Here is a 23,922-nt window from a genome sequence, read left to right as displayed (position 1 = left end):
GGATAGAAATATTCCTCATGACTTTTCCACAAAACGCTTCATTCCTAATTTGGTTAATCCTAGGATAATATTTAAAATCTCATGCATTCCCTAGGTGCACATTGACTAAATAATGAGGTAGGTATAACTACAGAAAGATGTTCTAGAATTCGAACTGTTATGGAATAGTCTGTACATTGACTATGCAAGTTAAAGATATAGAGGTGCTATCAGGATAATAGATTTGCTTTTGAAATTATCAACATGATACATCTATATACATATATAAATATATATAGTATGTGTGTGTGTGTATACATATATATACTTTTTTGGTTTACATCTGTGGTTCCTAGCTCATGTCTCCCTCCCCTAGGCAGGCCATAGAAACTAGAATTCATCTTTCCTAGGTGGGTCATAGAAACTCTAATTCTTCCTGTCTTAGAACTGGTCATAAAGAAACTCTTAACCTACCTTATCTAATAGTAAGACCCCTATTTCAGAAGGAATTCTATTCCTACCCAGGAGGAAGGAAGGCTGCACAGAAAGATCAAGAAGAACATAAACAGTGAGGTCTTGTTGGGTTTCCCCAGTTTATTAACATTAGATCATATATTCCCTTTGGTCCTGTCACATTTCAAAATGGTTGTTCATGCTTAAGTTACAACTATGCAATTATGTATCTGTAATGAAAACCCAGGTGAGAGTTCAGAGAGCTTCTGGATAGCTGAACACATGGACGTTTCTGAAGAGTGGCACACCTGGAGAGGGCATGGAAGCTCCCAGGCCTTCCTCCATTTACTCTTATGCATCTCTTCAGCTGTGTCCTTTGTAATATCCATCATAATAAACCAGTAAACATAAATGACCTTTTCCCTGAGTCTTCTGTGCTACTCAAGCAAATTAATTGAACACAAGATGGTTGTGGGAATCCTGATTTGTTGCCAATTGGTCAGAAGCAGAGGTAAAAGAAACTGCAGCTTGCAACTGGCATCTCAAGTGTGAGAGGGATGAGTCTTGGGGGCTGAGATCATTTAACCTGTGGGATCTAATGCTATCTCTAGGTAAAGTGAAAAAACTGAATAGGAAGACACCCAGCTGATATCTGCTATACAACTGATCTCCACACCTCTTACTTTTCCCATTCAATTATGTTAAGCTAATATTAAAATATACTTGTCTTTTCTAAATAAATACCATTTGACCATGGGAAAAGGTAATTTAGAAAGAAACTCACCCAAAAAGGGAGAAATTAATCATGAAAGCACATAAAATTCTTTAAGGGAATTAACGGTAGGGTGCAGGCTTGCCTAAATTTTTGCAGAAGAGACTAAGCAGCCAAACTATAATTTAGATTTCACAACTTTATGCCTCAAAGAAAGGAATCCTACATAGATGTTTCAAGAAAACATTGCTAATTAGGAACCACTTTCTCATAAATGTGTCAACTATCCTGTATATTGAATTATTTCATAAAAAGTAGTTTAACTGCTTTTCTGGTTTAGGAGTTTTTGTTTCATTTTTAATGCTTACTATATATGTCAGGTTCTGAAGGTAGATCTTATTCCCCACCCCCTTTCTTTAAGGTAAATGAAGTTTAGAGAAGTTAAGTAACGTACTCATTGTTCACACTTAGATCTAATTCCATTATCCTGCAATGCTATCCTGCCTCACAGTTTTACTCAAACATTACTATGTACTCATTAAAAAAGTGAAATGTCACAACTCCAATAGGATGCAGAAGGTACCAGAAATTGGTACTAGTTGCCAATTAAAATGCTGCTTCTGACATTTATTTTTTAAGATTGGTTAAACATATCCATCTTCCAGTTGAGTAAACAATCTGGAGGCTGGTTGTAACCTTGAGAAGACTCTGGCCAAAGTGCATTTTGTGAGCTACGGAAGGGGAGTTCAGAGCATAGGCTATTGCACTGAGACTTTGAATTGAAACTCTACCACTTGCTATGTGCCTTTGGACACGTGCCTTCACTTCTCTTTGGTTCCTGTGTAAAGTGGGATTCATTTGTAATAACTGCATTTGGTACCTGTGACCATTAAATGAGTTTAGTACATTTAAGCATTCAACTGACACATAAGCAAAGAATGTTGCACATTATTTAAATCCAAAGGCTTATTTAGCTCTTTTATATCTTTTTAAAATATGCTTCATTTTTTTAAGAGTAGTTTTAGGTTCATAGAGAAATTGAACACAAGGAATCATTCTTGGGGATACATATTTTTATGGATTTGATAAATGGATAATGTCACACATCTAATATTATAATTCCCTACAGAATGGTTTTGCTGACCCAAAAATCCTGTGCTGACTATTCATTTCACTCTCTCTGCTCTAACTCCTGGTAACCACTAATCTTACTGTCTCCATAGTTTTGCCCTTTTCAGAATGCCATGAAGTTGTAATCATACAATAGTCTTTTCAGCTTGCCTTCTTTCACTTGGTAATATGCATTTGAGGTTCCTACATGTCTTTCGTGGCTTGAAAGCTCATTTAATTGTTGAATAATGTTCCATTACCTGGGACATACCACAGTTTATTTATTCACCTACTGAAGGACATCCAGGTTGCTTACACGTTTTGGCAATCACGAATAAAGGTGCTATAAACACAGTGTACAAGTTTTTGTGTGGATTAGAGTTTTCAACTTATTTATGTAAATAACAAGATAAACTGCAGTACCATAATATTTAGATTTGTAAATAACTACCAAAGGCCTTCCAAAGTAGCTGTACTGATTTGCATTCACACCAGCAGTGAATCAGTTTGTTTTCCCACAACCTTGCCAGTATTTGGTGTTTTTGGTATTTTGGCTTTTAGTCATCCTAATAGATATGTGGTGATTATCTCACTAATTTACATTCTTATTAATTTGTGAAATACATTTGCCAGAATGTTAACCTCAAAGAATGTCATAGTCATGCTGACTACTGATGTTGAAAACCTAAGCAAACTTTTTTTCTAAATTCATTTCATTGTGGTTTGCTTATTTTTTCCCCAAACTCTTTGATGAAGCAATGTCACACTCAGTCTTCCAAACACTTTTGTTTACAAAGGAAAACAGGACTGCACAATTGAAACTGTTAAAATGATACAGAAAATCACTAAATTTAAAGCTGATACTGATTATTACAATCTCATTATCACAAAGTAGTGAGTCTCCATAGTCGTTGGATATAAGACTATTGGTTGTCTTTTTAAAATTTCTTTCATCCCAGTAAAGGAAAGCACAATGCAACTAGTTTCATAAGCAAGTAAAATGTGGCTGGAATCAAAAAAGGGCCTGTAATAGGCATCAGACCACTTAAGGCATTAGAACTCTTTAAAAAAACTAAAATCTCACAAGGATTCTGAAAAATTGGGGTGGGACCTGAACATAGGTCGCCTCTGAAAGCTCCTTAGATAAAGGAAGAGTGGCCAAAACCTATACTGAACTTTAAAAGAACGGTGCACAACACAACAGCTTCTCCCTAGCATATAATAGCGAGGTCACAGTCTCCAAGAACTGTGAGACCACCCAAGCAGATAACACATTTTAAGCACTTCAGCAAGGCTGACCAAGCACCACCGACCACACACTCGGTTTTCTTCCGTACTTCAATCCGTTCCACAGAGAGGTTCCCTCCCTCTGATGCTCGCCAAACCAAGAAACTTCTACCGCAGGGCCTAAGTGTCTCCAGAGTCAGAAATCACAATTGCGCCCAGCATTCCCAGCCTGAAGAGAGCTAGGACACACAGACCGGGACTGAAACAAGTCCGAATAACCCGGAGTCCTTTTTCGCGCTCTGACTTAACCGGAAGTGACGCTAACTGTTGGCGCGCCGGGCCGCCCCACGGGAGAGGCGGGAGGGAGGGGGAGCGTTTGGGGTACTGAGGGCGGGGCGCGGCCGTAGCTCCGTTTCCGGTGGCTCGTCGCGCTCGCTCACTCCAGCTGCAGCCACTCTCGCCCGTGGCTGCTTCCTCCATCCTGGTATTTTTTGGAGCCTCCATCCTGGTTCTTCCAAAGTGCCCGGACCCAAAACAGGAAGTAAGTGCGATGGAACCTTCAGGTCCCAACCGCCGCCAGGGCCGCTCCGCCCAGTGGAGCCTGTCCGGCCCCCTGGCTGCTCGGTAGTTCTCACTGACCAGCTCAAGCTGCCGGCGCCTGGGCACCGCGGGCGGGGTCGGTGCCGGGTCTTTGAGAAGCTGAAGCTGCGGTCCCCGCACGCTCAGGCCACGGCCTCCTTCTCAGGGCTGGGCAGGCGGCAGTGGCTCGAGCTGCAGAATAGAGGAGCGAGCGACCGCCGCCGCGGCACCAGCGCGATTCGGCGGGGGCGGAAAATGGCGGCGGCTTCGGAGGAGCTAAATGGCGCCGGGACCCCTGGGGGTGGGGTGGGCCGGGAGCTTTGATAAGAGAATTGGGCCAGGGAGTGGGGACTGTAAGGAAGCACTACTTGTTTCCTCATGGTGTTCCTTTTTTGGTATTATTTTTTTGTTACCGTTTCCAGTTTTGTCGTGTAGTACAGCGAAGGAGAGGTGGGCTTGGGTGGGGTTGGGTGGGGGCGGGTCTCGCCCCAACCCCTTTTTTTCCTTTACCTTATTTGCGTTGTAGACCCTTTTCTTTTTGTGTTCAGTCTTTCTCAGTTATTCATGGCCCAGGCAAAAAAGCGTCGGGGTAGCCGGCCAAACCGTTTTTATCAGCCGGAGAGTGTCTTTAGAGGAGGAGGGACCTGGGCTGGGGTGTGGGGAGTGTGCCAGCCGAGCATAGAAAATGCTTCTGCAAGGAAGTAATTGTACTGTGCGGAGTTCCGAGGAGGCTTAAATTTTTGTTTAAATCTTCCCCTCCCCCCACAAAGGACTTTGTCTTGAGAATTTTTGCGGGGACATATGTAGAGTATTTTAACCCAATCTCTGGGTAGAATGAGAGTAGTGGCAAAGTACCGTTCTATGCAGTTGAATGGTTTTTAATAAAAATATTCGGTGTAGATAAGATAAGAGCGATAATTATATGAAATGTGTCCATCAGAACTACTCCCTTTTTTCTGATTGATTTTGTGTGTTTTGCTTTTCTCGCGTCTTGATTCATTTTTGTGGATCACTTTTCTGACTATCGGTGACGCTGCTTGTTGGGACATCTGAAAAAAAAATGCATGTTTTGTACTAGTACTCTCTAATATTTCATATCTTAATCTTAAAATATCATTTTGGACTTTTTAGATTAATTACGCCTATATATATTTTAATCCGTGTAAAACAAACCATTTGTAGCTTTTAAGCGCTAGTTCAAGAAACAACTGTCGAAAGTTTTTACGAACATAAAATCCATTTTTCTTTCTTAGTTGCGGATTTTCATTTTTTTTTTCTATATACGTTTCTTTAAACTGGTATAAATTTGTTTCAACTCACTTTTTTGAGGATTTTTGCGTAGTTTTTTTTTTTTTTTTTTTTTTTTTTTTTTAACGTTTAAAGATTCCGTCTTTGGAATTGGGGTTGTAGCTCAGAGGTAGAGTGCAGTCTCCAGCACCGCAAAAAAAAGAAAAAGGACTCCCACAACTAAAAGGTTAAAATTACATTCCTTTATAAAGATTATCACGCTGAGGATACTGAGTGAGAGAATAAAGGTCTTTCCATTCACAAAGTACGAAAAACAGTTTGATCCTATCTGGGGAAAAAATACTTGTTAAAGTTATGAAGAACAGTACATTATATGATTTGTAATGGTCTTATCTCATCATTTTAACTTCTTTATGCCAGGTACTTCTGTATGCTACCAAACAACCTAATTTTTATTTCAGTATTTTACTTGATAGACTCACCCCCAAAATGCTTTTGGGATTAATCTAGAACCTGTCTATACTGCATGAATCTCTTTAATAGATTACAGTTGATTTAGATGGTGGAGTCAAAATGCAGTTGCTCTGCTTTTGTCAATATTTAATCAGTAAGTGCTGGGCATTGCATACTTAGAAATTTAAGTTCATACTTCTAACAGTTATAGGAATAAGTATACTGTTGTATATAAACATTCATGCTATACTAACATTTTTCTCTGGTTGTTAAGGCTTTAGAAGTTTTGAAGGAAAGAAATTGTCATTTTGGATTTAGGAGTTGAGCTTTGAAAGTAGAGCATAGTTGGGAAATAGTTACTGAGAGAAACATTAAAAGTAGGCACAGACTGAGGCAGGATTGGGAATTCAAAGCCAGCCTCAGTGACTTAGCTAGACCCTGTCTAAAAATAAAATATAAAAAGGGCTGGGGGTGTGGCTTAGTAGTTAAGTGTCCCTGGGTTCAATCCCTGGTACCCCTCCCCACCAACAAAAATAGGTATGTATTCTCTTTAGTTTTATATCATTCCCACCCCCTTTTTTTTCTAGGTACTTTTTTTTTTAAGCTAGAGAAAGTTCCACCTCAAAGGTGCTTTTAAAGAGGAGGGAGATTAGTGTATTTATGAAGTTAGGTAAATATCACTAGTTAGTAATTAATGGCAAACTGCCTTTATCTGCCTCCACATAATGCTTATCTATTAACTTCGTTTATTTCCCCATTGACTGCAGACCTTAATATTTATTGACAGTATAATAAATTTGTATGTCCTGAAAATAACATTATTTTGAACAGTTGCTTTTGTCATACTCCATTAAATACTTTAGCTTAAATTAACACCTGTGAGAATGAATAAAAGAAACAAGTGTCCCTAAGAACTTACAGCCTGGCACATAAATGTTAAAATATTGAGTGTGATTTGCAGTGTTTTTGGAAGCTTGAGGACCTAGATCACTAGTATTCAACACATATACCTGTCTGATGCAAAAACATCAAAACTTTAGAACAGCAGCAAAGTTTAGGAAGGATTCATTCTTCTATTTTATATCATTTAGAGACTGCCTATTATACTGAGATGTTATACTGCCTTCTCAAAATGGAGTGTTCATTTTTAATGGTTCATTTTTTCTTACAGCTAAAATATTCAGTACTGTTTTCTGCAAGATTCCATAGTAATTGGTATATCTAAGTGCTTTGTGATTTCAACTCCAAAAGCTTTTTCTACCTGAGAATGATGTAATTGGAGCAAGTGTTAAACCTATTGCCGGGTAACTTAGAAATAGTTACAAGATGTGTGTGCGTTTGCTTTCATGCCATTTCTCTTTGGTTTGAAGGTATTTTTGTGAAGATATTACTTTAGAAATCACAAATAAAGTTTTGTTAGCTTTGATTCCATAGAAGTAAATGACGATAAAATTTAAATAAAAGGGCAAACCTATTTTTCATATCTTTTTTCAAGTTTATGGAGAGAGCCCATTCTGTGACTGAATAACAGAAGTTGTCAGGAAAAAGCACATTGGAGAACTCTATATGAACAGCTTGCTTTTTCTTGTATTTTAGAATGTCGTTTGATTACTTACACTGTTGTCAAGTCATTCTTCCAAGCACCAGTAGTGAAAACTAATTATTCACTTACTATCCATGGTTATGTAGCAAAAGAAACTGCTCACTGGATTTTTGTTTTGTTTAATTGCCTATGTGTATATTAGTATCTGATAAGGAAGTATGCTTCTTAAATTGTGCAAATCGTGATGATTTGTGATTCCCATGAAAGAACTTCTGATGGTAACCTGTATAAAAAGTGCTCAGTTTAGAATGGATGAAATCTTACAGTGTATCCAAACACAGACTGTAATCTCTTAAATTAGGAACTGGGTGGTAAAGAAACTTTTTTAATAAAAAACAATTTTTCTGTAAAACCTGGTATGAGTCTTATACCAATATATGACCCATATTACCAAGTAATTCCATTTATTTGAATAACAATGACATTGTTTTCAGTAGTTGATAATTGAATCAACATTTTGAGCAATGTAAGCCTGTTTAGAATTCCATTAATAATTCTATTGACGCATTATGGTATATGTCATATTTTATCTCCTTAAAACCCAAGCCATGATGGGCATGGAGGCTCACATTTGTAATCCCAGCAGCTTGGGAGACTGCAGCAAAAAGATCACAAATTTGAGGCCAGTTTGGGTGACTCAGCAAGGTCCCATCTCAAAATAAATAAAAAGTGTTGGGGATGTAGCTCGGTGACAAAACATCACTGGATTTAATCCCCAGTGCCATAAAAATAAGACAATAGATATCTTAATTCAGTATGCTTTAGTTGATTTAAAAATCTCAAACGTTCCAACAAGGTATACAAACTAACCAATTTCTAAGAGTCTGCAACTATAATCCAAAGCATTCTGATGAAGGTTCTCTTCCTATTGGGGAATAAAATTGGTGCTTAGGAACAAGTTATTTTGTGACTTAGTTTTCTGACATCCCTGTATGCATTTATGTTCGGGATGTAGGAATTGTTATGTTTTATCTGCCATGAAGATTTCTGTATTTAGAAAAATCGTATTCTGAGTAAAAAAAAGTTGCAGGTATATTTTATTTGAATTGTGATATATACTATGCAAATCCTCAAATATTTCCTAAGGCATTACTTATATATAATAACAGATATGGTGGTCATCATGGAATATTTATAACAGTAGAATCTCAAAAACAAAAATGTTCAGTAATATGTAATGGTTAGACAAATACCGATGCTACGTACCCATTAAAAATGGAATAAATAGCATTAGAAAGTACTTTAAAAAATTACGAAAGCTCTCCATATTGTAAAAACTAAAGTTGATATGTGAATAGAAGACTTGGAAGACATTTAAAAAGAGAAATATGAATAATTTTTTTCCATATTTGAGTTATATTGGCTCAGGAAATGTGAAAACTACATGTGTCCTTGAATTATGCCTTTTAGCCAGTGTTTCTCAATCTTTGAACTCATCTAGTAAAATTGTGTTATATATTCTGTACCTTGCTAAATTCCCCATTATCGAAGTATCTTACTGTACTGAATGTTTTTTATGCCATACAGTTTTCATTCCACCTTCCAATTTAGAATTATAGCTCTTTGCATCTAGGATGTACAGTGTTGCCTCCCTTGCTTCTCATGATTGCCACTGATAGTACCTTACTTGTGCTATTGCTATGCTTGGGAACTGATAAAAAGCTGTTAAAGAATTAGCCCCCAAAACTAAGAAGAAATGTGACTTCTTTCCCTGGTTGGTTTTGTTTTTTAGAAGAGATTGATTCAACACTTAAGAAAGTCAGGTCAGTGTGTAGACTCGATGTAAAAATTGGTCTAAGATAATCTCTTGAATATGAACTGTACATTAGTGCTGGAATGGAGAGTAGCATGAATAACTCGTTTCTTTAATTAAATTCTGTATTAAATAACAAATCCAGGAGTGTTAACTTTTTTATGCATAACCCTTTCTTTTTAGTCTGTCAGGTTATTGTATATTAAATAGGGTCATTTTATTCCCCTCACATATTTTTTTATTGGTACATGATAGTTGTGCAGTTGAATGGTAGGATTTGTTGTTAAATATTCATACATGCACACAATATAACAATATAATTTGGCCAGTATCATTCCCCAGTATTTCCTCTTTTCCTTCCCTTCTCCCTCCCCAAGGTCCCTTTCTTCTCTTCTATGGCTCTCCCTTTGATTCTTAAGAGATTGGAGTCATCTTGTCTATCAGGAGCTATCAATACAAGCAACTGTTATTTCTCAGATTTGAAGATACATAAAAATGCCATTATAAATGTTTGGTACCACATTTTAGGTGTTTATTTCTTGAATCTATTAGTGTATTGCTGCTGTTTAAAGATATCCATCAAATGACGGCATATAAAAAATGCAAATTAACCAGTTGAAATGGTGGTTCAAATTATTTTTTCATTATGTCTTCTCATTGCTAGTTAGTGTAAGAGTGGTACTTATGGTGTAACCCATTAAAAAGGAAGAAGGAAACACCAAAATGAGTTGTATTTGTGTGTTCCAAAAAGTTTATGGTAGAATTGGTGTTCTTTGGTATATTGGTATTCTTTGTGGAAATCCCTGATAAAATAAGGATGTGGAAGGTTCCAGAAGGTAAGCATAGTTCATGTATAAAAAATTAGAATAAAGGCATTAAATTATTCAACTTTTTACCCTACCATCATAAATTGATATAGTCAACATTTCTTCATTTTAACATCATAACATTAACATAAGAACTCTTCTAGATAACAACACGCTTGACCCCACTTGCTCCTCTCATCCTTTTTACCCTCAAGGGTAATCCATGTGAAAGAGGTCTCTGTAGTTGCCCCCACCCAATTTTCTAATTCTCAGTTTTCCAACAGGACTTCTGCCCCTACTGTGAATTACTTTTATTAATTTTGTCATACTTACAAATCATATGGTCATTTCTCTCTCATCTTACTCAGTTCGGTTGACTAATGTCCATTCAAAAACATTCTCGTGTTTTTTAGTTCATACTTAGTTTTTTTTTTTTTTTTTTCTGTGTGACTAGCTGGTCCTTCCCAGTCTGCCTTTCTTCCTTTTGACTGTGAAATGTATATAACAGAGGGTGTAGAGCTGAGATCTAGCCACCTCTAAATTCTTGGTAATCTGGAAGAGTAGTTTGTGGGAGTGAACTTAGCTCAGTGGTAAGAGTGCTTGCCTAGTAGAGCCCTGGTTCAATCACCAGCACCACACACACACACAGTAGTTTGCATGCTACTAACTCCAATTTATAGGTATAATCCTGACCTGTTGAGTTCAAATTATATATCCCAATATCAACTTAGCATTTTTTTCTTCTTTTTTTAAAATTTTTTAAATTTTATTTGTTCTAATTAGTTGTACATGACAGTAGAAGGTTTTTATGCATTTTAATAGATCATACATAAATAGAGTGTAATCTCATTTTTCTGATTATACATATTTCAGGATCACATCGGTCATGCAGTCATATATGTACATGAGGTAATAATGTCTGTTTCAGTGTACTATCATTTGGATGCTTTATAACTTTTAAAAACATTAACACTGATATTAATAAAAATTGAATGTACAATAAGACATCTCTAGATTTAAGTGTCTTGAAAGTTATCTATTCAAGTAAAAAACTTAGAAATTATCTTGAGATGGTTCCCCTTCTCCTAGTCTCATTTTTCATTTAGAAAATCCTTCTGAACTATATCCTCTGTTCAGCCCCTTCCCTTTGATTGCTGCCACCTTTCCAAACTACAGTCATCTCTTGGACAGTATGTCTTAATAACATTGCCTTATCCATTCTCCATACTGCATCTCAGTGATATTAAAAAGTAAGTTTTTGTTATGAAATACCAAGGCAGTCTTACTTTAAAAAGAGATTTATATAACTCACAGTTTGGAGACGTGGTGCTGGTTCAGGATGAGGGCCCCATGGCAAATGACAAAATCCTATGCAAGAGGAATAGAAACAAAAAGCCAGAGACTGAGGGGGTTGAGGTTGTAGCTCTGGCAGAGTGCTTACCTAGCATGTTCAAGGCCCTGAATCCAATTCCCAATACCACAAAACAAAACAGACTGATGTCCCACTATCCCTAAGGACTTGCCCCCAAGTTACCTAATGACTTAACAACAAGGCTTCACATCTTAAAGTTTCCGTGCCATTCATCTGTGACCAAGCTCCCAACACATGGATCTTGAGGGAGAAATCACATCTAAACCATAACAGGCAGTAATGACTTTGCACTTTTCAAATAAGTAGTTGTGGGTCTTGCTTTTGAAGTTCTAATATTTTTTTATTTATAATTTTTGATGCTGGGAATCGAACCCCATGCCTTGGACCTGCTAGATGGACATTCTACCACTGAGCTATATCCCCAACCCTGAAGCTTCTTTTTAAATAAAAATGGCAGGGTTACCAAGAGTAAAGTTTAAACCTCATGTTATAATGTAAGTTTGCATAACCTTTTTGGAAAATAGTTTGCCGTGTCACTGAGAATTCTAAAATTTCATATCTATAGAAGTAGTTTTCAGTTACTAATGTTGAGTAATATGAATGTTCAGTATGACTTAAGAAAAATAATTGAGAACAACATACATGTCCAGCAACAGAGTATTTGTCACATTTTTTATGCCTCATAAGTTTTAAATGTTATAAAAAAAAAACTCCTATGAAATTATTTCCTTCCCACTTTTCATTGTGAATGCATGCTAAAGGAAGTTATAAAATTGTAGTCTTATACAAACCAAGGGATTAGAAGGAATCACAACAAAAACATGAAAATTTGGATTTTTTTTTGTAAGCTTATGGATAATTTTAAACCCCACCTCTTTTTTTCAACATTTCTCCATCTTCTGTAACTGGTATTATTGACCAGCTTTTTTTTTTTTTTAAAGGATTCAGATATGAGAAGAACATGGAATCTAATATCTGACTAGAGTTCTAGAGATCTCTAGCAGAATCTATACCGTTTCACTGAAAATTTATTTATGTATAACAATTTTCTAATACAGCCATTCTGAACAGAAGTTGCAATTAGAATGCTACAGACATGGAAATTTTAATTCTTAATTTTGTTGGAACATTTTCATGAATGTCAGATCCTGTTTTTTTAATTACTTGGCCTTTTGGGATGAAGATGAAAAAACCTCTTGAAGGAAACCATTAAAAACTGATCATTTTAAGAGCTTAGTTGTAATTTACCTTTTCTGATCTGATTGTTTCTTTTTTCCACAAATTCCTAGATGTAGTTCACCTGTCTTCTTAAAATGGTTGATGAATGAAGATAGTTGTATAGTTTTTAATGCTTTAAGATAAAAATCATAGTATTATAAAGAATTCATAAAGAAAAACTATTGTTACTGGTAATGTATATGGTAATTGGTTGCTGTACACACCAGATGATGTTATAGTAACCACTAGCACAGCTAAACCTTTTTCTTCAGAGAATGTTTAATTGCTTGATGAGGGACAACTTGGGTTAAGGAACTCATAAATTCTGTCTTTTTTTAAATTGAAGAATACATTTTGAGGGTCATTGCCAAAGGTTCTTCTTAAAAAAGGAATTCTGCTTTTGTCTTAACTCTTTTGGTTGAGATCACAGGGCTTGAGGCTAGAGTGTTATCATCATACTGTTAGTGTTCATTTATTCTTATTAAGTCTCATTTTGTAATGTTGTTAATTTTTCAGAGTGTTGCAGACATAGAAACATGGGAGAGAAACAGTCTGGATAACATGAAAGTGATGCGGCTGGCTAAGGGAAGGCAACTTGATTCTGTGGGAAGGGCTATAGCTGATCCAACCGTTGTCTAGGTAAGCCTACCTTTGTTGCAAGTGCCTTACCTCATGATTTACAAATTATAGTCATAACTAGCTCATGATTTCCATTCATCTTTGTCTTAAGAATGGCTTCAATACAATTAGATGAATAATGACCTTTTATAATAAAATTTCAGTGACCCATTGGATCTTCACAGTGTAAATATTAATTTATTTCTGTGAAAGGAAAATACATTAACTTAAAATGGTAAATACTATATATGAATGAAAACTAGTATCTTGTGTGTAAAAGTCAAAAAATATTGAGTGAGTGAGTATACATGAAGGCTTACATCCTACTCAGTTGGCAGAAAGTATGTGGATAAGACCAAAAATGAATATTGAGACAAGAACCCTATCACACATTATAAAATGATTCTGAAAATTTCAACCCTGCCATATTTTATAATCCAATACGTTGTCCCCTACCAACCATGAGATTGTATTCTAAGATTGCTTTATCTATGAACAAGAACAAAATTAGAAAAGCAATTTGGTCAGTGATGGATATTTCTTGTTTAATATTATGAAAAAGATAGAATTATTATTTACTGTTCCTATTTTTTAGATAAGAGAGCCTAAATACCTGTAAGAAGTGTTTTGGAAACTAACTCTTAGATCAGAATAAAAGTTTTGATGAATGTTCTACTAAACAATTAGAAGTTAAAACTATGAGAATACACAAAGGTGCCAGTAAAAACAGCCTACTGGGCACAGTGGCAACACCTATAGTCCCAGCAACTCAGTAGGCTGAGGCAAGAGAATTGGAAGGTCAAGGCTAGCCTCAGCAACTTAGCAGGACTATTTAAAAAGGGTGGTGGGGAGTGGGGGCTGCAGATGTGGCTACTAGTGATAGAGCTCAATCCCCAGGATCCAAAGAAACAAAACAAAAATTAAAAAGGGTGAGGTTTTGCTAATGAAACAGATTATTTCAGATTCTCATTCATTGGGTGTAGTAGAAACAAGTCTTTTCAAAAATACATACTGTGTTTTCTAATTAAAGCAGTCAGATTCTTGCAGATGATTACATCTGATTCTAATTGAGAGGTATGGACTATGAATGGCAGTTTTTGAAATCTGAACTTACAGTTTCACATAAAGAATACTATAGGCAATACCCAAATAAATATGATAGATAGTTGGTTGTGGGAGGGGTTACAAAGAGCCACTTCATGTTCCTATCTGGAAATAATTTTTCAAATTCTAATGTGGAGTCTATTCTTGTACAGATTTGAGTATGAGCACAGTTGAAGAGGATTCTGACACAGTAACAGTAGAAACTGTGAACTCTGTGACATTGACTCAGGACACAGAAGGGAACCTCATTCTTCATTGCCCTCAGAATGGTAGGAGAACTTGCTGGCATGTAATTGTGACTCTTGGGATTTCTGAATTCCTTGTCACTTTTGACCCCTATTACCCAGACAGACAGTATAACCTAGCAGGGTAGAAAAGGAGGTACTTTGGATCATGGCTTAAATATTTTTAAAATATACTTTCATGTTTTTAAATTTATCATAAATTGTAGACTTTATCAATCTTGGAATTATTTTATGAGAATCCAAAGATGATGATGGAATAACTATAAGACACTTCTTATATACCATTAGATGCCAGCAGTATATTTAATACATTAGAAAATGTAGTAGTCTTGCCAATGTGGATAAACTTTTGTTGTTAGAAACTATTAAAGAATTTTATATACCTGTTTGAGTAAGGTTTAATATAAAGCTTGAGGCTTCTTTATCTATTCTTATTTTGCTTTTAAGTTCATCTTTATTAATATAGATTCTGTTTTCTTTGCACTCCTTAAAATTCCTGGGTTATTTCATTCAAACTTGTGGTTTTAACATGCACAAACCTATTAAAATGATCTGTGCTTCCTATATAGCCTCCTTAAATTTCACATGTCCCAAATAATTCTTCCACACTCTTCTTAAACCTACTTCTTTTTTTCTTTTCTTTTTATTTAGCATCCCAGGTCATAATTTATTTAGGAATAAATTCCTTCTCTCATTTCCCACATCATTCCAATATGAAGACTTGTTCATACTATGATATTTTAAAAAACTATTTCTTTCTCTATTTTAAGTCCCTCTTTCTTAGTTTAGATTCTCTTTTCTCATCTAAGTAACTCTAAGAGCCTTTTAACCAGTCTCCCACCTCTAATTCATCTTTCAAACTGGTGATGAAATTAGTCATGATACTAGTAACTTAAGATTTTTTTGAAGCTTCCAATGTTTAGAATATAGTACAAATTCTTTAATGTATCATGTGGGCCTTTCATCATGTTATCTTTCTTACTGGCCTCACAACCTGCCACATGTCATATACTTAAGTTTTAGTAGTTACAGCTATTTTTTTTTTGTAGTTTCCATAGCATACCTCAGTACCACTGCATATGTTGCTCCTGCTGCCAGGAAGAATAATCATGTGCCCTGGCTTGCTTTCAGATTTAAGATAGCTTCTTTAGGAAAGCTTCCTTTACCTCTAGTCTAAGTTAAATACATCTCTTCTATATTCTCAAAAAGCCTCTTCATTCCACCTTTATTGCTTTATTATTACACTGTTTTCTACACTGTTTTGAAATTGTTGGTTTAGTCATCTCCACTGCACTGCAAGTTCCTTGACAGGCAGGATATCCTTCATTGTTCTACTATTAGCATTTAGAACACAGTAGGCATTTAGTAAATATTTGTTAATGAATCATGTAACCTCTCTTGTCTTTGTACATGAAAAATTTTAAAAGTCAAGTTAGTTTAAAAGGTGGCATCTTTGCAGTTTCCAGACAATACTCATAACAGTATTATAATAGGTATAGAGAAAATTATGTTATTTGAGACCTATTTGCATAGCTGGGTTTAAATAAGCTAATGGGTAAGAAAATCATTGCAGAGTCACTACTAGCTGGAGGTTTCGTTTTTTTCTTGATTGATTGGTTTGAAGTTCTTGAGATTTTTTTTTTTTTTTTTTTTTTTGGTTTATTGTTCTTTTCCTTCCATTAGAAGCTGATGAAATAGACTCAGAAGATAGTACTGAACCTCCACATAAGAGACTTTGTTTGTCCTCTGAGGATGATCAGAGTATTGATGATTCTACTCCTTGCATATCAGTTGTTGCACTCCCACGTAAGTCACTATGTATTAAGATCGTAGAGTTCCTTTTTGAAACCAAATTTTAGCTTTCAGGAGATTCATTTGGCATTTCTAAGTAGATGTAGACTCTTTACTCTTCATTTAGTTAAAAAACCTTTTTAACTATTAATGAGTGCTTATTTTGTGCCAGGCATAGTTATTAATGCTTTTAAATATTACATAATATAATCTTTTCAACTCTTTTAAATTCTCAACCTGTTAATAAGCTCCATAAAGAACCATTTTAGACACTTTTTGTTGAGTACACTTTTCCCCCATGTACTATATGCATTTTTTAAATGTACTATATGAATATCTTTGCTTTGTTCATAAAGATTTTTTCAACCTCCCCCCCAAGAACCATATTTACATGATTGAGAGAAAGTATGTTCTATAATAGGTGCTATTTTTATTAACATCCCTATTTTATAAATGAGGAAAATTAGACACAGGTCTAAAATAAAATTCAGACATTGTGGTTCCTATAGTACATATTATTAATCCCAGTACTATAGTGCCCCACTTGGAAATTCAATAGATACCTAACTGGTTTATTCTCATAAAAAGAGTTATTAACATGTTTATATTCTGAGATCATTTAGGGTAGACTAGATTCTAGAGGAGATATAATATTTCAGGATTAGGTTATACATCTGATTTGTTTAGCAGTCTGGAATCCTATTGAAGAATGGTTACCCTACAAAGCCAGATGTCTTAGTCCATGGTGATCAGAGTGCAGCAGGTGACTGTTGGTGGCACTCAGCACAAAGGAGAATTTTGCCATACCCAGGAACTCTTCTTGACTTTGCAAACAACACCAGGCAAAATGACTTCTTCATCTAGTGAGAAAACAAAGAGTAGATTTTTAGCCTGGAAAATCACGTCTTAACAAATAGATATGAACTTTGTATTTAGAGTTAATTTTTTCTCAGGCCGTTGCTTTACCACTGAGTAAACCCCTAGCTCATTTGCATGTTAGATTGAACAGAAAAGAAGCCATTTTGTTTCAATTGATTGTCCCATTTATTGAAAAAGTAATATTAATGTTAATCTTGCTTCCAAGCATGACATATACAAGCATCACATATTTCTAATTGATCTTTCCTCTTAGTGATGATTCTTATTTTTTTTTTTTTTTTTCAATTCTTTCAGTTGGACTGTCATTATGTTGTTGATTAAATTTTAAAACATGCTTGGCCTATTTTCTACTAGAATTTTTGAGTTATTTTGGTATAAATTTTTACTGATTAATACATTTGGTTGAAATGGAGTGCCTTGTTCATGATCATAGGTTCTGACTGGGCCTTTTATTCTCTTTTATAGTATTGAACTAAATTCTTTATACCCTCATTCACTTAACCCAAGCTAATATGGATATACTGATACAGAAGCACAAGAGTTGTGCTTTTTTTTTTTTTTTTTTTTTTTGTACTGGGATATTGGATCATAGCATTCATTACTTATAAAACACAGTGTGGAGTAAAATATTAAAAGCATAACTTTGCTCACCTACCTACCCTCATCCGTTTGACCTGTGAAGTTCCCCAGGAACCATCGGGATGACTCTGCCCACCTACCTGTAGTTCTGGGAAGCAGTTGGGCAACCTACTCACCCTGTCCTACTCTACCTACCAATGCCTCCAAAAAGCAGCTAGGCATCTGGTCCTGAGACGTTTAACCCTTTGAGGCCTTGGGAAGCAGGCAGGCTAGTAGCCATCCTGAGCAAGTTAGCCCTCTGAGGCCCTGAGAACTACTTGAGCTATCCTCAAGACACTGATGGGTACACTCCCTGTAATGTACAGTAGTCATCACTACTGTTAGTTATAGCTCCTACACTACTGCACTACCTGGAACCAAAACCAATGTAGTCTACTCAACTAGTGCCATAGGACACATCTCCAGGAGAAATTTTTCTACTATAGAAACCACCTATAAAATGAGTAGAGGCAAATGATCTGACAAATGTGCAACCATAGGGACACAAGAAACATGAAAAAGCAAGATAACATCATGCCTCCAAAGGAACACAAAACTTTCTAGCAAAAGACCCCAAAGAAAAGGAAATCAACAAATTGCCTAAAACAGATTTGAATTAATAATTTCACGGAAACTCAACAAAATAAAGGAAAACATAGGCCAACAATTCAACAAAATTAGGAAATAGAAGAGAACATAGGCTGACAATTCAATAGAATTTAACAAAATTAGGAAAATAATGCATGTTCTAAATATGGATCATGAAAAAAGAATCAAACAAATCTTAGAGCTAAAGAACTCAGTAAATTAAATAAAAATACACTCAAGAGCATAATATAAAATCAAACAGAAGGTAGCATTTCTAAGCTTGAAGATAGGTGTTTAGAAATAACCCAAATGAAAAGAAAGCTTGGAAGACTTACAGGATGCCATTAAGCAAATATTCATATAGTAGGTGTTCTTGAAGAAAAAGAGAACAGCATAGAAAACCAATCACAAGAATAGCCAGAAATTTTCTAAATCTTAGGGAAAATACATAAATCCAGGCCCAGGAAACTTGATGAAACCTAATAGATTCAACCAAAAAAGGTATTTTCTGAGGCATATTATAGACAAACTGTCAAAAGCCCAAAGTGAGAATTCTATAGGTAAATATCAAGTTACATATAAGGGACTCCTCATTAGACTAATAGATTTCTCAGCAGAACCCTTACAGGTATGAGAGAAGGGAATATATTCAGACTTCTGAAAGGGAAAAAAATGCCCACCAAGAATACTATACCTAGCAAAACTGTTATTCAGAAATGATGAAGTAAAGTCGTTCCAAGACAAGTAAAAAGAATTCATTGCTAGCAGACCAGCTTTACAAGAAATGCTTAAGGGAGTTTTTCATTAGGAAAAGAGAGAACAGTAACTACCATGAAAACATGAAAGTGTAAAACCCACTAGTAGAACAGATAAGCAAAAGAGGAAAAGAACACAAACCTTTATAATGCAGAGTACCACAAAAATGAACATTAGAGGAAGAAAGGAACAAATTATATACAAAACAACCAGAAAAAAATTTACAAAACAATAGGACTATGTCTTATCAGTAATAGCCATGAACATAAGAATGGATTAAATTTCTTGTTAAAGCATTTAGTCCAGCAAAATGAATTTTTAAAATATGCTGCTTATAAGAAATCCACTTTACTATTAAAGGCACACATAGACTGAACATGTAGGAGAGTAAAAATGAAATATTCCACATAAATGAAAACCAAAAACAAGTGAGAGTAGCTGAGAACAACCATAAAGATAGACTTTAAATCAGAAACTATAAAAAGAGACAAGGTCACTCTAATAATGAGGGATTAATTTAACAAGAGAAAACAGCAGTTGTACATTTATATGCACCCATCATCAGAGCACTCAAGTATATAAAGCAAACATTGTTAGATCTAAAGGGAGAAAGACCGTAGTTTAATAATAATTGGGAATTTTAGTACTCCACTTTCATCAATGAACAGCTCAGACAGAAAATCAAATATTGGGAGTTTACCATAAGCCAAGTGAACCTAAGAGAAGTAACAGAACTTTTCATCTAATAGCTAAAGAATATACATTGTCATCAGCGCATGGAACATTCTCCAGGATAGACCATAGGTTAACCCACAAAGAAAGTCCCAACAATTTTTTAAAAGTTGAAATCATAACCCTGTATCTTCTCTGACCACAAGATAAAATTAGAAATCAATAAGAGGGGCTGGAGTTGTGGCTCAGTAGTAGAGCACTCACCTAGCATATGCGAGGCCAAGTTTGATCCCCAGCACCTTGTAAAAAAATTTAAAAATAAAGGTATTGTGTCCACCTACAACTAAAAAAAAACATTAAAAAAATCAATAAGGGGAACTTTAGAAATTATACAATCACATGGAAATTAAGCAACATGCTCTTGAATGAAAAATGAAGAAATCAAAAAGAAACTACACAATTTTTTGAAAAATGGAAATACTTTCAAACAAAACCTATGGGATATAGATAAAACAGTACTAAGAGGAAATTTGATAGCAATGTGTCCACATTTAAAATTAGATTTTTGATAAGCAAACATTTACTCAAGGACTAATAAGCAAAAATAAACTCAACCCCAAATTAGAAGGAAAGAAATGACAGATCAGAGCAGAAATAGAGACTAAAAAGATAATACAGATATCAAGGAAACAAGGAGTTGCTTTGTTTGTTTTTTTTTTGGTTAGGGGTTGAACCTAAGATCTCATACATTCTAGGCAAACCTTTGTTGAACTACATAGCTAGCCCAAAGAGTTGGTTTTTTGAAAAGATAATAAAATCAACAAACTTTTAGCTAGACTAACCAGGAAAAAAGAGAAAACCCAAATAAATAAAGCCAGAGGTAGAAAAAGGAAACATTGTATCTGACACCAAAGAATCATTTATAGGCAACTGTATTATAAACAACTTAGTAAGTTGGAAAATCTAGAAGAAACGGATAAACTTATGACACAAATACCCTAACAAAATTGAATTACAAAGACAGAAAACCTGAACAGACCAATAATGTGTAACAAGATTGAGATGTCGTTTCTCCCCAGTTAGTATGGCTAGAGTAAAAAGACAACAATAACAAATGCTGACGGAGATGTGGGAAAGGAAGAACTCTTACATTGTTAGTGGGAACGTATTTTAGTACAGCCATTTATGGAGAACATCGTGGGGGTTCCATACCAAGGAGTAGAACTCTACCATGTAGTCAAGCTGAACCATTACTTAGTGTCTTTCCAAGGAAAATGAGATCATGTTGCGGAGATACCTAGACTTCATGTTAGTGGCAGTGCTGTTTGTATTATAAACTAGGCACAGAAAGTTGGGTGTTACACATTCCCATTTTATGTAGAAGCTAAAGGGTTTGATTTCATGGAAATATGGGGTAAAATAAGGGTTACCAGATGTTGGAAAGGGTGGTGAGAGAGATAATAGATACTGGAGGCAGTTACATGGAAGGGTGGATTCTAGTCTTCTGCAACACAATGGGTTGACTGGTTCTTAACAGTAACATATTTTGTGAAGCAGGAAGGAGCTTAAGTGTTCGCAGTGCAAGGAAGTGAACATTAGGAGGAGACAAATGCTTGTTGCCTTGGTTTGATGTTTGCACGTTTTATGCATGTATCACGTTGTCACACTGTCCTATTTACATATGTAAAGTATGTGTTGATTTAAAAGAAAGAAATAGGAGAGAAAGAATACATGAAGTTCTATATCCAGAACAATGATCTGGTACTGAGTAAAGCATCATTTGCTGGACTTCATGGAGGTGAATTCATTTTCTAAAACTTACATTTAAATTTAATTTTAATATTCAAGTTTTTTCTACATGCTTTATAAGACTGATAGAATTTGTCAGGGCCTTACAAGTCCTCTCAGCATCCATAGTTGCTTCTCATGTTAATCATTCTAGCTCCTTTACTGCTTTTGTAGTCATCTACCACTGTATTTATGCCATTTACTATTCATAGTTTATATGGTGATTATTAGATTCATTTAGTTGATTCTTTCAGTACCTTAGCCACTTACTCTTTTTGTTCTGTTTATCACTTCCTTTACCACTCTTGCCATAACCTATGAATCCATTTGTTATCTCTTTTCAGTTTTGCTGTTTTTCTAATGATACTTACCTTTCCAGCTCACTTTTGTAGTACTCCCTGACTCCTGTTGTCCTTTGCCCCACTGGGACCCATTGATCTTCTCACCACTTTTTCATTTCATTGTTTCTCCTGTATGTATATCCTTTTTTTCCCCTTTACCCATTTGCAGTTTCATGGTTAATCATTATAATCACTGTCTTCATGTTTACTTTCAAATCCTTTTTTCTTCAGTACTTTCATTATTCTTTGCTGTTAACATAACCCTATCAAAATCTGTATTTGTCTGTTTATGTCTATTCTGGTGTAGCCAATTGAAAAGGATTAGAGGAAAATGGGACACACAAACTGATCTTATTCCTCATCATTAACCAAAGTAGGTTCATAATACTGCCCAGTAGTCATGCCATACCTCTCTAGTAATCTTTTCCTCACCATGAGATGACTATTTCATGTCTTGAAACTTCCGATACTTTTTATACCTTTCTTTACTCTCAACCGATAACCTTGATTTCTACTTTACTGAAAAAAAATGGAGTAACCAGAAAATAATTTCCATATATTCCCATTACCACACCCATGTGTAACTCTATCTGCATATCATATTATTCTAGCTAAGACCTGTCCTTTCTTCAACAGATCCCATCTGTTTTACCTACTTAAGGATATTGTTCCAGTAATTATTTCCTCTCTTTTTAAGTCATTTATTTCTCATTCTCACCTGAATCTCTCCCATCAATATTCAAAATGTTATTTTTTCTTTAAAAAGTCCTTTAGCCCACTTTGACTCCCATCCAGTTTCCTTCCTTTCCTTTAGAACAGAATATTTGAAAGAATTGCCTGAACTTGCCTCCATCTTTTCTCCAGTTTTTCCATTTTCATGATTCACTCCTTATCAGACCTTTTTCCCAGGTCTCCACAGACCTTCTTATTCCTAAATCCAGTGATCACTTTTGGTCATTGCCTTACTTGATCTGACTGTAACTCTTCACGGTATCTATCACTTTCTCCTCCCTAAAACATTTTGTCACTTGACTTCTTAGTGAGCACTTTTTCTTTTTACACTTCTGTTCATCCCATAGTTTTGTTTCTTTTTCTTTCTTTTTTGCGGGGAGTGTGGGCAGTACTGGGGATTGAACCCAGGGGTGCTCTACCACTGAGCTATATCCGCACCTTTTTTTTTTTTTTTTTTTTTTTTTTTGAGACAGGGTTTCACCAAGTTGCTAAAACTGACCTCAAACTTGAAATCCTCCTGCCTCAGCCTCCTGAGTCACTGGGATTACAGGCGTTCACCACCAAACCAGCCATTTCATGATTTCTCATGCTAACTTTTCCATATCACCCAAACCTATAAATGTGGATCACCCCATGACTTAGACTGCTTTCTTCCATTTTTACTTACTTCCTAGGTGATCACAATTCCTTTTGTAAATACTCTGGTGGTGACTCCCAGATTTATTTCAGCCAGACTTCTCTTTGAAGTCAAGTGTGTTATCCATTAAATAATGTAGCCAGTGCCAGCATTCTCTTAAATTAAATGTTTAGTGGATATCTCAAAGTAATATGTTTAAAACTAAGCTCTTAAGATTTCCTAAATATTTAAATGTACTGCTTCTATAATCTTTTTTCTCATCTCATTAATGACATGTCCGTTTTTCCTTTTTTTTAAATTAAAAAAAAAAAACTCTTGAGTATCATCCTGTGTCTTCAGTTTCTCCCACATCTGGTTGGTTCTGCAAATCACTTTGTCTCAACCATTAAAATATATCTACAGTTTGACCTACTTAAACCGTCACTCTGGTCCAAGTCACAGACCTCTCTTATCTGAATTACCGCATTATCCTCTTAACTGATCTCACTTTTACCCTTCTGCTCGTCATACTGTTTCTCACATAGCAACCAGAGTAAACCTGTTAAAATAAAAATCAAACCATATCACTCTTCTATTTAAAACTTTGCAATAGTATACCACCTCAGAGGTAAAGTCAAAGTCTTACAATGACCTGCAGGGC

General features: G+C 35.4%; 2 protein-coding genes across 6 annotated transcripts in view; one reads left to right on the top strand and one right to left on the bottom strand.

Moving 5' to 3' along the window:
- The first annotated feature begins 3,874 nt into the window (after nucleotides 1-3,874).
- The window catches only part of Dmtf1 (cyclin D binding myb like transcription factor 1), a 45,768-nt gene continuing 25,720 nt past the window's right edge, over nucleotides 3,875-23,922 (top strand). The window contains exons 1-5 of one of the 5 annotated variants that reach the window (XM_047561066.1): nucleotides 5,504-9,127; nucleotides 10,797-10,832; nucleotides 13,030-13,152; nucleotides 14,388-14,504; nucleotides 16,164-16,286. In XM_047561066.1, the coding sequence (XP_047417022.1) occupies nucleotides 14,396-14,504; nucleotides 16,164-16,286 (232 nt within the window). In that variant the 5' untranslated portion in view covers nucleotides 5,504-9,127; nucleotides 10,797-10,832; nucleotides 13,030-13,152; nucleotides 14,388-14,395. The other 4 variants (XM_047561064.1, XM_047561069.1, XM_047561068.1 and 1 more) reach the window with 4 other exon arrangements.
- The window catches only part of Tmem243 (transmembrane protein 243), a 54,753-nt gene continuing 46,944 nt past the window's right edge, over nucleotides 16,114-23,922 (bottom strand). The window contains exon 5 of the mRNA XM_047561071.1: nucleotides 16,114-17,131. Coding sequence (XP_047417027.1) covers nucleotides 17,021-17,131 — 111 coding nt within the window. The 3' untranslated portion in view covers nucleotides 16,114-17,020. The remainder of the gene's footprint in view (nucleotides 17,132-23,922) is intronic.

The sequence above is a fragment of the Sciurus carolinensis genome, chromosome 8 (assembly GCF_902686445.1).
Source record: "Sciurus carolinensis chromosome 8, mSciCar1.2, whole genome shotgun sequence".
Taxonomy (NCBI): domain Eukaryota; kingdom Metazoa; phylum Chordata; class Mammalia; order Rodentia; family Sciuridae; genus Sciurus; species Sciurus carolinensis.
This window is presented reverse-complemented; position numbering and strand designations above follow the sequence as displayed.